The sequence below is a fragment of the Paralichthys olivaceus genome, chromosome 7, assembly GCF_024713975.1.
Source record: "Paralichthys olivaceus isolate ysfri-2021 chromosome 7, ASM2471397v2, whole genome shotgun sequence".
In the NCBI taxonomy this organism is placed as follows: Eukaryota; Metazoa; Chordata; class Actinopteri; order Pleuronectiformes; family Paralichthyidae; genus Paralichthys; species Paralichthys olivaceus.
This window is the reverse complement of record NC_091099.1, coordinates 5,215,001-5,228,088: the sequence shown is the minus strand read 5'-3', so window position 1 is coordinate 5,228,088 and position 13,088 is coordinate 5,215,001. Positions and strand designations below refer to the sequence as shown.

The 13,088-nt window shown below is 42.8% G+C and overlaps 2 protein-coding genes across 5 annotated transcripts in view; both read right to left on the bottom strand.

The window, feature by feature from the left end:
* dusp8a (dual specificity phosphatase 8a) overlaps positions 1 to 4,791 on the bottom strand; it is a 42,701-nt gene extending 37,910 nt beyond the window's left edge. Inside the window, exon 1 of one of the 3 annotated variants that reach the window (XM_069528109.1) lies at positions 4,470 to 4,791. The gene's annotated coding sequence lies outside the window, so the exon portion shown is untranslated. Of the gene's footprint in view, positions 1 to 396; positions 585 to 4,142; positions 4,310 to 4,469 lie in introns of those variants that run through there. The other 2 variants (XM_069528108.1, XM_069528110.1) reach the window with 2 other exon arrangements.
* Positions 4,792 to 6,186: 1,395 nt separating this feature from the next.
* The window catches only part of ptpn5 (protein tyrosine phosphatase non-receptor type 5), a 13,259-nt gene continuing 6,357 nt past the window's right edge, over positions 6,187 to 13,088 (bottom strand). For both annotated transcript variants that reach the window (XM_020102114.2, XM_020102113.2), the window contains 8 exons: positions 12,853 to 13,045; positions 12,352 to 12,436; positions 11,972 to 12,051; positions 11,662 to 11,799; positions 11,432 to 11,542; positions 9,918 to 10,078; positions 9,468 to 9,581; positions 6,187 to 8,648 (listed from right to left, as the gene is read on the bottom strand). In XM_020102114.2, the coding sequence (XP_019957673.2) occupies positions 8,555 to 8,648; positions 9,468 to 9,581; positions 9,918 to 10,078; positions 11,432 to 11,542; positions 11,662 to 11,799; positions 11,972 to 12,051; positions 12,352 to 12,436; positions 12,853 to 13,045 (976 nt within the window). In that variant the 3' untranslated portion in view covers positions 6,187 to 8,554. The remainder of the gene's footprint in view (positions 8,649 to 9,467; positions 9,582 to 9,917; positions 10,079 to 11,431; positions 11,543 to 11,661; positions 11,800 to 11,971; positions 12,052 to 12,351; positions 12,437 to 12,852; positions 13,046 to 13,088) is intronic.

Here is a 13,088-nt window from a genome sequence, read left to right as displayed (position 1 = left end):
TGTTGCTGCCTGGCAACGTGCCTGATGTAAGGGAAGCAGCTCAGAAACATGGAGGAAAGTCTGGATGGAGAGAAGCACCTGAAGTGTAAACACAGCCACACTGCTGCTGTATCAGAAGACAACACAGGTGTGTACAAGCCACGAGCGAGCAGACAAATCAATGATAACTGAAGGACGTAGATATGTCTCTTATATTCCATCTTAAACAAGATCCACAGACAAATAGATCGAAATAACACATCACACTGACTTAGTGACATTCCCCCACTTTTCCCATCATGCACACCCCAGAAGCCATTCTGCACAAGTACTAAGCCTTGCTGCAATGTCAGCGCTCCCCAAACACAAACAGCGGCTGCCACATTACGACCTGCCCCATCACCTGTTATACCATACCTTATATGGTGCAGAGCCCTTTAGCCGAGTGGCTAACAACACAGCTTCCAGGGGTCTGAATCTTTCTCTCCCTCTTGTATTTTGCCCTTTTCCTTGATGCTGAACACAACATCTGACACTGCAAATGTCTAATGGCGACTGCTCCGCCACTCGCCCTGCATCTCGCACATTTTCTCTCTGAATCCTTCCCCTCTCTATCACTCTCTTTCCTTGCAGTGAGCAGGGATGGGGAGGGGAGGAGTGTGCAGGTTTACATGTGTGGTGGTGGTGGTAGTGAGAAGGGGGTTGGGGTGGGGGTGTGCTGGTGCTCCACATCTTTCTGCGCCACCAGACAATAATAATCCTACGGTAACCTCGCTCGGTGGAACCTGTTTATGCCCAGAAGAGGGGGATATGGAAGAGAGGAGACAGGGGGAGGGTGACATGATGGATAAGATAGACAGGAAGCAGCAGCCTCAGAGAGTTTACTCAGCACAAACCGTCCTCTCACACAAAACCATCCGTCTTCCTCCATCTTGCATCCAGGCAGGAACAATAAGGAGCAAAAACAAACAACTAGAACAGGCAGCAGCCAGGAGCTCGCTGCGAGGCTCCGGCTGCACGCAGGAAAAACAAGGCGAGAAGGAGAGAAAGCAGAGAGACAGAGACGGCGTGAACAGGCCCGGAGCAGATTCTGTTGTTACCATAGAAACAGCACTGTTGGGGCGATCAGGGGGCACAGGGAGGGTGATGAGATGCTACTGGTGCTGATGCTGGATGGAGGATGAAAGAGTGGCGAGAACTAAAACTGACAATGGTGCAGACACATGAACAATAGATTCTGACAACTTGAGCCGAGTGACTGGGCTGAAGTTATCATGTTGCCCTCAGGAGATTTTTTTTTATCTAAGTTGTTATGTAAAAGAAAAAAATACTGATTTGTTCTGCTGTCTCTTTGGCCCATTTTCCTCTCGTCTGAGACAGAAAATTGAGCATCAGTGTCAATTTCTCAATGTCCCTCCTTCTGACCTCTGTCACAAAATGTAGTTCTAGCAGTGCAGGGTCAAACATGCAGCCAAACAAGGTTGGGCACTTCTTTCAAGACGAAAAAATGCAGTTACACCTTGACTACTTGAAGAAGGCAGAAGAACCAGACCGACTACTCCATATTAAAGGGTATTTTTAACATCTCATTGGGAATGCTACTGCAAATGTAATCTGTGTGTCATTAAAACCATCAGAACCATGTCTGCAAAGGTACCTGGACAATAAACCTCCATTTATACAGAATGTAAAATGAAATCAAATCAAAGAAAAAGTATAAATTGTGTGTTTTATTATCTCATGTCTGTAACTACAAAAAAGTAGGTTTAAACATTAGCTGATTGGCTGATTGTTATCTTATTATATGATTAGCAAAATGATTAAACAGATTAACAATCAAAATAAATAACATTTATGTAGAGGTGCACTGAAACATGACTGCAGCACTGGGTTTCCTACAAAAGAGGAAATCCCAAAGCTACGTAAATTTTCCCTCTGGCTTGTCGAGGAAAATACAGTCACGCTAATCATCTACAGACTTTACTCGCTTTACAGCTGATAACAAACATTCTAATATAAAACAAACTTTAATGCATCACAGATATAAATCTGAAGAAGTAACTACTTTATCATAACTAAAACAGATAATCCACACAGACACATTCATAGGGCCCCTTCATATAAAACCATGAGCAAAGCATGATGGGCCAGCTCAATAACGCCATATCAGGCAAACACAAAGGGAGCAACTGGAGGGCGACCAACGCTGATGTAATACCATACAGGTTATTCATTAACTCTGTGCATAACGTCACCTGTGGCCACAGCCTCTACTGGGCTGATATAAAAACGGCTCTTAGTTCCACACAATGAGAGGCAGGAGAGTTTTTGTTTAGACCACAAACAATGACATCATCGGAGCGTCTCACAGCCTCTCGTCTGAGCCACAAGCTCTGTCACAAACGGTTATCATCTGCTTCGTCGGTCTCTTCGGAGAGTTTGTGTGTCATTTACACTTTTAAGACACAACAGCGAGGCTCTGTGCTGGAGGAGAACAGCGTCACTGATTCCTGATTATTAGATAACGAGTCAGATTGGATTATGTCTAACTTCCCTCATTTCAAGTCAAATTATGTCACATCACTACTCTTAACTAGGTCTGGGCAATTAAATAATATCAGTAATTATCATTATATATTGTAAGTTTGTAAACAAACATTGCTAAAGAATTGTACAATCAAAGTGATTAGATAAAGAACATAGTGATTGTACGCAATAGAAATTATTGCTGCACAATAAAGAAGAGTTTAAATGACAACAGTCATCCAGGAGCAAGAATCAGTCTCTAAATAAATATTGTAACAATAATAATATGACATTTATCTTGACTAATATGATTTTTTAAATTTTTTTATATAATGTTTTGCCTTATCTTCCAGACCTATTTGTAACTAATAATAATTTTATATTTGCTTATTATTATTTTCTATTGTCTATCTACACGTTTTCGTGACAATGCTATTTTAATTGTAGGTTCCGATTAATTGCTGTTAATTTTCATAGGTTTTTATTAGCAGTGGTTTGCACTTATATTTCTTCACATAACCATCAATTATATAGTCTGTTAAAAGGAAAAACTCGAAAACAATATTAATTAAAGAAATGTTTGATCTATTGCATGTTTGGAAGCTGGAATGAGAAAATTATTTCCAATATGTGCTTGAAAAAATACTTTTAATAAACAATCAATCTATTTGATTCAGTGCTTTGAGTCTCCATTCTAACACATCTACTCACATGTCTCATCACTTCTCCAGACAATAACACCCTAATCCAGTGTTTACCAGATTCAAACTCAGCATTACTCTCAAAAACAACTGTTTGTGAATCATAGTGAATGTGTGAGCAGCTGGATGTATATTAAAATGCGCTTGTTTGTAGACAAGCCTGGTGTTTCTTACAAAACTGACATACAGAGTCGGACTTTTGAACCCCACTGTGCACGAACATAAACAGAGCAACGTGAGTGGTGATCGTGTAATTATGAGGAGGAAAAAATCAATTCCTGGTTGGCCCTGGTGGAGCAGCAGCATAATCACACTGTAAATAACATAAGCAGGTATAAAGCCTCGCGTTGTCTCTGCATGATCAATACTCTGCTGCACACTGTGGGGTCATATAACAACATGGGACTACCCCGCACTGTCCCCATAACAGTAATAAACACATTATGACTGACACAATAATACATAATAATAAAACATATACAGTTGCATTAAATGAACTCAAATCGTTGCTCAGAAGCTGCACACACAGAGACACGGCCCGGTGAGGTGATGCTGCACACAAAGACGCGGACGGGACACCGGGGCCTGTTTGATAACGTTAATAACAATGATGGAGGCTGAGCGGCCGCAGCGCACTAGAATAAACCGACCGGGATTAGAAATAAGAACAGAACATGCTGCCTTCACGGAACCGGCGGGATCAGCACCGAGTAACGTTAAAGCACAAAGTCACGGGGATGGGGGGGGGGGGGGGGGGGGGGTCGCGGTGTTTTAGTGGGAAACCTGCCCCCGTGTTGTTGTGACGCGTGGATGTGACCGCATGAGAAAATGAAACTCTCCATTGATCGCGATGATTAAAAAAAAAAAAAAAAAAGACCGCAGCGGCGCAAAGGGACGAGGAGAGAAGAACAGGAGGAACGCGTTGTGTGTACGTACCTTAAAATGGCTGGACGGAGACAGGAGGGATGTTTGCACTGAGATAAAACTGAAAATTAATAATAAAAAAAAAAAAGGGGGGATGGAGGAGTTCAGCTCGGACGGGTTTAATTCCCATAAGACGAGCGCGCACCACGAAGCGAGGGGGTGGGGGGGGTGGGGGGGAGTGCGCGCCTGACAAGTCTCGCTGCCGCAGCGGTGCACGAGGAGGGGGGGGGGGGGGTTAGCCATCGTAAGCTAGCTCCGTGGATAGCAACGAGCAACGCACTTGATTAAAAGGCAAAGCTACGAACACAAACACACACACACACACACACACACACTCACCTACGGCTCCATGCGGCTGCTGCGTGTTATTCAGCGGGCCTCCATGAATGTGTGTGGAGGGGTGGTGGTGGTGGGGGGGGGGTCTTCATGGGTCCGATGTTTACCTGAGGTCGTGGGGGGGGGGGCGGTGCAGCTGACGGACGGTGACAGCGCGAGGGGAACCGAACACACACACACACACACACACACACACACACGAACGCGCAGCTACAAACACACACACACGCGCGTTTTTTTTGTTGCTTTGGTTCGTGCAAGGTAGAGTTAGCTTAGAGTTAGCTTAGAGTTAGCTCGTGCTAAGTTAAAGTTAAACCAGGGTGGTGTGTCTAGAGGAGGGGGGGGGGGTGCAGAAGGTGCACTTTAGCACTATGATGAACTGAAGCGATGAGGTCATAGAGAGAGAGAGAGAGAGTGCACGCACGCGCGCGAGAGAGATAGAGATAGAGAGGTTGACGTCACCTCCAGCCAATCAGCGCACACGGCTCAGGGGCTGAGTGACGTCAGCACTCTGATCCTGCAGATTAAAGGGACAGTTTTTTTTAAAGGAGACGCGCTCGGAATTGAAAATGGCCTAAATATCTATCTATCTATCTATCTATCTATCTGTCTATCTATCCATCTATCCATCTATCCATCTATCCATCTATCCATCTATCTATCTATCTATCATGATCAGTTAGTAGAATAATGCTTTGAATTTTTACTCTTTTCCCAAATATTGCTTTAAAGACCTCGGGGAAATACAATGTTCTCACCTACATTGCCAAAAAGGCCATTGCAGTCCAGCTACTTGGTGATTCAAAGTAAATTAAAGGTTCAGTTTATAAGATTCAGTGGCATCTGGTGGTGAAGTTTCATACTGCAGCTGAACACCCCTCACCTCACCCTCCCCTTTCAAACATGAGGGAGAACCTGTGGCAGACTTCAGTTGTGATAAAAACTCAAAAATATTTTAGTTTGTACAGTTTGGATAACTGTAAAAAACATGGCGGCCTCCATAGAGAGGACCGGCTCCTGATGTAAATATATACGTATTTAAATGTAAAGGGATCATTGTAGGGTAAAGTAAATAACATTCAATTCATACAATTTAGATTTTCCTGTGAGCCTTGCTATTGAAATTGGGACTTCATCGCCAAAGAGGATTCAGAAGAAATAGATGTTTGAAGACATACAGTGGAAAACATTGATTCGTCACTGTATCACATTATTTCTTCACACTGAATAATGAAAGCTGCAGTAAGTTGGTGTTTGACTTCAGCATCATCGGTTGTCTTTTGTCTGATTGAAAGTCTTTGTTCAGCTGCTGTGCATCAGTGTGATCGTGTGTGGGCAGATGAATGCAGGGTGACGGAGCTGTGTGCGATATAATGGTATATCCTGACACCTAGTGGTGCAGATGTTGAACTGCAGTCTGTGCTGCAAGAAGGATTTTTTTTTACAGCAGGGTGATTATGGGGTAGATGTCAATCACACTAATCACGTGTGTGTGTTGACTGATAGTAAATGGCTGTATTTTCCCAGTGTAATCCATAACTCAAAGTACTTAACTGTACAAGTAGTTGTATTCACCTATTCACACTCACATTTGTGCTTCTGTACCCAGCACTTGTTCTACCACACACCATTCATGCTGCAAAAGCAGGGAATCGAACCACTGACCCTCTGGATAGTGGAAGAACAGCCGCCCCAGAGTAAGTTGAGACAACAACACGGATTCATGAAAATCTACCTTTATTTGGATGCAAAAACTCACAACGTAAAGCAATACTGTAGCAGAGGAGAGGAATACTGATTGCTGGTTGGTTGTATGTCTGACTCTTTGTCGTGTGTTGTCACCCCCGGTTCGAGTGTCAGAGGAGGACCAGGTAAGCACTGAAAACAAGCACTCACACTGAAAGCTTCACAGTCAAAGTACACTGGACATTATCAGAGGATTACGTCAAATATCTGACAATAGTTTGCAGCTTTTCGTCTTGATCTCAGCCCTGGAAAAGGTCATTTTGGCAGTTTAATTTGCTAGTTGATTAGATGTTTGTAAATTGGTCCGAGCCCACAGAGTCAATTCCATCCTCTGATAATGTCCACGACTGTTATATCTGATGCATTTTAAAGTCTAAGATAGAAGTTGTTCGATTTGTGTTACATAGAAAACTGTCTTCACTGTTTTAGCTGCCTTACACATAGCAATTATTTCTTGTGTCGTCAACTGAGGGTGGCCTACAGTCACAGGTGGACTCGAGTGGGGACTGCGTAGAAACTCAGTCTGAGGTAAAATTCTCCAAGAAAAACGATGAAAACATACACAGAAAGCAAAGCATATTAAAGCAAAGCCTGACGGCGTAAAGTAATTTTACTGAGGACGGAACGTAACCTACTTATTCTCCGTACTGTAAGGTAACTTAGGTAGTCGTCACATTTTGTTCTGTCAAATGTTGCAATAGAAACCAATGGTTTGATCCACAGTATGAGCTACATTCCATCATGGTGTAAACGGAAATATACACAAGGCATCTACTCGAAAGGATTGTATCAAAATGTTCTAAAAATATCTCTGGTTGGTTTCACAAAAGCAAACTGTATCAAAAGCATTGGCCGAGAGCAAGCAATAATAATAATAATAATAATAATATTAGGCAATTAAACCCTTTTACACAACGAAAAGCAGGACAACCAATCACGTCGCTTTGATTGTGGACCTATGGAGTCCCATACAGCACATGCAATCCATTAAAACTCAACACAACCAAAAACACAATACAGATAAAAAGAACTTTTACAGCTGAACATCAGAGAGACAACCTTAGTTGGTCTATTGTGCTTCATACAGAGGAGGCCTGGCCTGTCTATACAACAATCATGGGCTTCGTACGTCACGGATGTGTTCAAGCTACTGTTGGAAGCAGAGGTGTCACAGAGCGTAGTTACTTAGAAGATGGGAAGCGTCTTGATAGTCATGGAACATGTACAAGAAAGTTAACTATATATGGAATTTTTTTTAATGCACCATTTTGCTTTATTCCTCTGCATGTGTGTGCATGTGTGTGAGTCTCCAGAGGTCTGCATTGATTTTTCTGATGCTCTGATTCTATTCCTGGCCTCTGCCCCCCCCCCCCCCCCCCCCCTCGGTGTCGCGGGCTCTGTGACGCCTCTGGGTGTACATCTATGTGGCCGTAATGCAGGAGTTGTTGACTGTAAACATCATGGGCCGTGAGGACTGCACAGGCAGAATGGAAAAAACTGTAATATCTTAAATTGCACAGATATCCTGATTAGTTAATCAATAACCTAATTGTTATACATTCCTATGTTCCATAACATTGCACATGCCTTTAATGAACACTTAGCACCATGCAACCTTAAGATGAGGCGGCTCCTGAATGCATCAAAAGTTGAAACGGCCTTGTGTAATGATTTTTTACATTAAAGTCAATGAGTCGTGAAGTCGAGTCCGTGAAGAAAAAGCTAAATGTCACATAACTTATATTTTAAATCTATGTATAAATAAATATTGGGCTGGCATTTGATAATTTTCCTATATTGAGTTTATGCTGGCACTTGTACAGTAAGTAATTACTGACATAACTTTGGGAGACTGAAACTTGAATTTACGCCACTGCAGGTGAGCTTCAGCTCCAGTTTAACCTTCATGATAACAGAACATAGAGTGTGAGGCGCTGATTCACACAAAGTACTAAACAAGGCCTTGATGTCTGAGACTCATGTGCAGTGATGTGATAAAAACAAACCTCAGCAGTGCATATGAAATAATGACACGAGCGCAGGCTTTGATTATAGGCCTGACTGCTGTGACTCTCCAGACAGTGTGGATCGATAACACTGAAGTGTGTGATTAGAATTTTTTCTGAGGAATTTCTGAAATCCCAGCTTCCTAATGTGTGTTCTGCTCAAAGACACGCATTTCATGTCAGCCTTTCAGTCCTGTGGGGGGGTGAAGAGATTAACATGGTTTGGACTTGTTAAAGGGTGCGATTGAGATGAAGCTATAGGTACAGTGGTGCATACCACCAGAGGCGGTACAGTGTACAGTGGTGTGTCTCGGTCTGGCTGTAGCGCTCACTCTACTACTCTTCTGCAGTGTGAGACAGCTGCTTCTCGTACAGGCTGAGGACATGATGCACAAACTGGTACTGCTCACACGTCTGGATCATCCCGCCCCTGTTACAGGAAGACAAATACAATCATTCAGATAGAAGGAAAGTCAACCACTTTAGTCCAGGCTTAAAAATATCTTAACATGACTGCAATACCATGACATTTTTTACAGACACTCGTGTTCCCCCAAGAAAGAATCATATTAACCTTTATGATCCTCTGACTTTTCCTTTAGTGTGATCCTGGGGTTGATGTTCACGTAGTAAATGTATTAACATTTGGATGGATTTCAAATTACAGGTCAGTTAAGATCCAGAATTTATTTATTATTTTTCATCTTAACAACTTGCTTTTTTCTGGGACTGAGCATATGAATCTGGTGCATATTTTGTATCTATATAGAAATAAAACTGGGTCACCAGCTGCAGCAAAGAATAAAACGTTCATCACATGTTCTCAAACAGATAATGCAACACAATACACATTTTGACTCGGCTAAAACACGTGTAAATAACATTAGTAATGGCTGCTCTCCACGTAGATGTGCACGTGTCAGGGGAAAGCTACAGTGCATTCTGGCCCACTGGAGTAAAATTCTTACATTATGCTATTGAGGTGTACCTCTGCTCTCCCAACTATGAGAAAATCAAATAGTAATTTGAATGAGAGGTGATTTTAGGGTTCTTCTATTACTGAATTGTTATCACACAAGCTGTAATTAGAATCCACCTTGACTTGTTGACAGTTTTTTATTTTGGGGTACAGCCCACTGACACCTAGTTTTTAATTTGGAACAAAATAATCTCAAACAATGTCACCTGGGCTTTTTCACCAAGAGCTATAGATAGACGTGAGAATGGAAACGGGCTGTCAATATCTCACCTGTCCAGACGGAGCTGGCAGGTGGTTCTCAGGATGTCGACCACACCCTCGGTCCTCAGCTGCTTGCACAGGATGGAGGTGGCGATGAAGCAGCCAGTTCGACCAATTCCAGCACTGCAGGGAGAAAACGTTGGAGCGGGTGATGGGATGGAGGAGGAAGAAGAAAATGGATGGATCAATGTATTGATTAGCACTGATATCACTAATCAGATTGGTGCCAAATCCTCCCTGGGGAAATCAGACAGTGAGGATTGGAAGTGGGCAAACGCTTTGCTTGCAGAAAGAGTGCCAAGTGGTTTCTATTGTAAAAACAGCAGCAATTTCCCCGCATGCACTCATATTATCAACCAGGGTTTATTAGAGGCCTTTTGACTCAAAGCCACATATTGAAGGTACAGTATTTAACCTGAACTATCGCGCCTCATATTACATTATGAGCCACTTTCACACCTGCAGTGGACAATTATAGGGCCGCTGGAGGACGGGGCTTCCTCTCGGGCTCTTTCCACCTCTTGGACCAGTTCCAGCAGCGGTGGAGCCTTGTCCGGGGTCTTCTGATCAGGCCACGACGTGTACCAGTACTGCCGCAGACTGCGCTCCTCCCCGCCACACTGGTGCAAACACACAGACAGGCATGAAACACATAAGAGTGCACACATGACACAAACAGACTGAGGGTGAGTTTTGATCAGGCCGGTGTTCTGCATGTGCATCTAAATCGTTACCTTGGTGTTTGTTGCTAGTGTTAAATAGCTAATGTCTCTTTTCCACTTGTCTATAATGTACGTAATCAAATCCATCATCTGCCTCCGTTCCCCCCGAGAGTCGGTCTGACAATAATCATTAATGCTACAGACAAACAACATTGGAGTTGAATAAACAACAAGCTTTTAACTCACAGCACAGTAATGTAATGATCCCCTGGTTCTTAGTAATCAGTCGCAGGCTGCATTTACTGAATTATCATGTTTGGCTCGCTGAGTGCCACTGCCACCATGACCCCAAATTAAATATAAAGCAGCCGTCATGAACACATGAATGGAACTGAAAAGTGGAGCCGTATCAGAACATTGAGTCAACATCATCCGACATCTGTGGTGAGACTGTCAATGCGCCTCGACAGTCTGATGAAAAAGTCTCGTCAAAATATTAACTTTGGCAAAAAAACTAAACGAGTTGTGTTCACTTTGTATCTTGAGAACCTAAGATCACAATCTTGTGTGATGGCAGACAAATCTACACATCATGTTTTTATAACGTGGTTTTATATTCGTGTTGAGATCAGAGATGTGGACGGTATTTTTCGACACAGGCTCAGGCCCACGTTGTGAACAGATATACTGCCGATAACAGCAGCTGATCCAATGTGTGTAAAAGGTTTGGTTCACACACTATCTTGAGAGGTGTGCAGAGTTTTTTCATTTTTCAAGGTCAAGGTTTTGAGATATCTGGTTCCTGTGATTTACACTTTCAACCTAATGCAATGTAAGTTAGTGGAATTTAATTTCCCTGGCTCACAGCATTAAAAATGATGTATAATATTTATAAGTACTATTGTATGAAATATATATATATATAAAATTACTGTTAATCACTTGGCTTTCTCTCTAGCACCAACAGCAGGTTCACGTTTGTGGTTTTTAGTAAAATGTCAACAATGATTTGATGGATTTTCATGAACTTTAGTTGACACATACCAGTTCCCATCAGAACTTCTCATCTAGCGCCATCCCCAGGCAACATTTTCTATTCACTTGTCCAGTACTTTGATTTATGACCAAAACTACTGACAGTCTGTTGCACAGATGTACTTTCTGTTTAGGGTTATTATGCTAAAACACACATGACGCTGTCAACAGGGTAAATATTACACCTGCTATTGCTAATGTTAGCAAGTTGATTTGCGTAACTGTGAGAAATAAATCAACAATCATTGTGTGGCACAGTAACTTTTCATGTTTTACCTTCAGCGTAAACACCCTCAGACTGTAGTCATCCTCCTGGGTTACCGTGACGACAGTGATCTCGATGCCCTCATGGGTCACAGTGTCCTCGGGCCAGTACTCTGCACATTTCTGCAAGACAATGGATGTTTTTACTTATACCATTATCTTTATTAGCCTATCTGTACATTTATTCATTAATGCACCATCATCATCATCATCATCATCATCATCATCATCATCACCCTGACCTCATTCTTCTCCTCCAGGTTGGTGATCATCACTATGATCGGGCTTCTCTCTTGCCACACCATCCTCCAGAAATCCCCCACTGTGTTCACGGTGGGACCCTGGGTGGCAATGTATGCATGCTCCTCACCCCCATATCCCTGCACACACACACACACACACACACACACACACACACGCTCATATACAATCATGCTTTGTCTCCAGTGTGTGTGAGCAGGGGAAACAGAGAACATGATGTCAGATCCATTGAGAACAAATAGAGTTATAGCGATTACAGAGCTGGGGCAAGATACACATGGTTTCACTTACGTTGAGATAATTAGCATTTATGTAGGTTGTGAGGAAATCTTCTTCATCCAGTGACTTCAATATCACTCTGCTGTGTGTATCTGCAGATGGACAGTGTGAGATTACCATGAGAAATTGTAGATGTGAGACAGAAGAAGAATAGAATTATTATGTATTACATGCTGCTTTGTTTTATCATAAGCTTGATTCATATATTTTTGTGTGAATTTCAATAAACTGGTGCACAGACACCGACCATGCCCAAACACATCTTAGCTAAATAGAAGATGAGTGTGTGAAATTATTAAAGAGAAGCAGCATAAAAAAAGCTTCTTATAAAATTCATAGCGTCAAGATCTCTTTTTAGTGATTGTTCCAACTGGTGCTGCAGCTTTACTCACTGGGTAAGATGGTTTTGTAGCGATTCTTTCTCACCAGCCCTGGGTAGTTGTACTCCTTTGGGTCCACAAAGTTCATGGGAGTTTCCTGCCAATAGACACAGAACAATGGGTTCAACAACAATCAGTCCTTGCAGAAATGGAAGGGAACTTCTGGCCAAGGCAACAGAACATTATGGAATTATATCCAAAGACATGAAGTCATCCGCTGCCCTTCACACTAAACTCTTGCAGGCTATGGGCGAAATGTGTATGATCTTTAAAGCACATCCTTGTGCCCAGCAGACACTGGAATCCTCTGTAGGTTTTTGTATGCAAATATGCCTGCACCTCTACGTTCCTTCGCCCACTGACATGCAAGCTTAAGGGATTGTGTAGAGTTCTACTGGGTGTTTGTGTGCCTGTGCATGTGTGTCAGAGTTTGTCTTTTTCCCGGCGATTCTCTGTTCATCTCTGTTTATCTAAACCAAGTAGGCGGGATATAGCTATTGCTGCTGCACTCACATAAAACTCAGCCTGCAGGTTCTGGTCATCCATGGCCCGTGTGTGTAGCATGGCGGGGGTCAGTGTGTGCGTTCCCTGTCGCAGATACTCCTGGGCCGACTGGTCTCTCGGGGACAGCTGGGCTCCGTAGCCGTAGGGCTCGGTGCAGCCTGGCGTACACATGTCCAAGGTAAGGGAGACGTTGGAGCCCCTCCTGTGTGATACATGCAGAATCAGACAAGATGGAAATATGGATT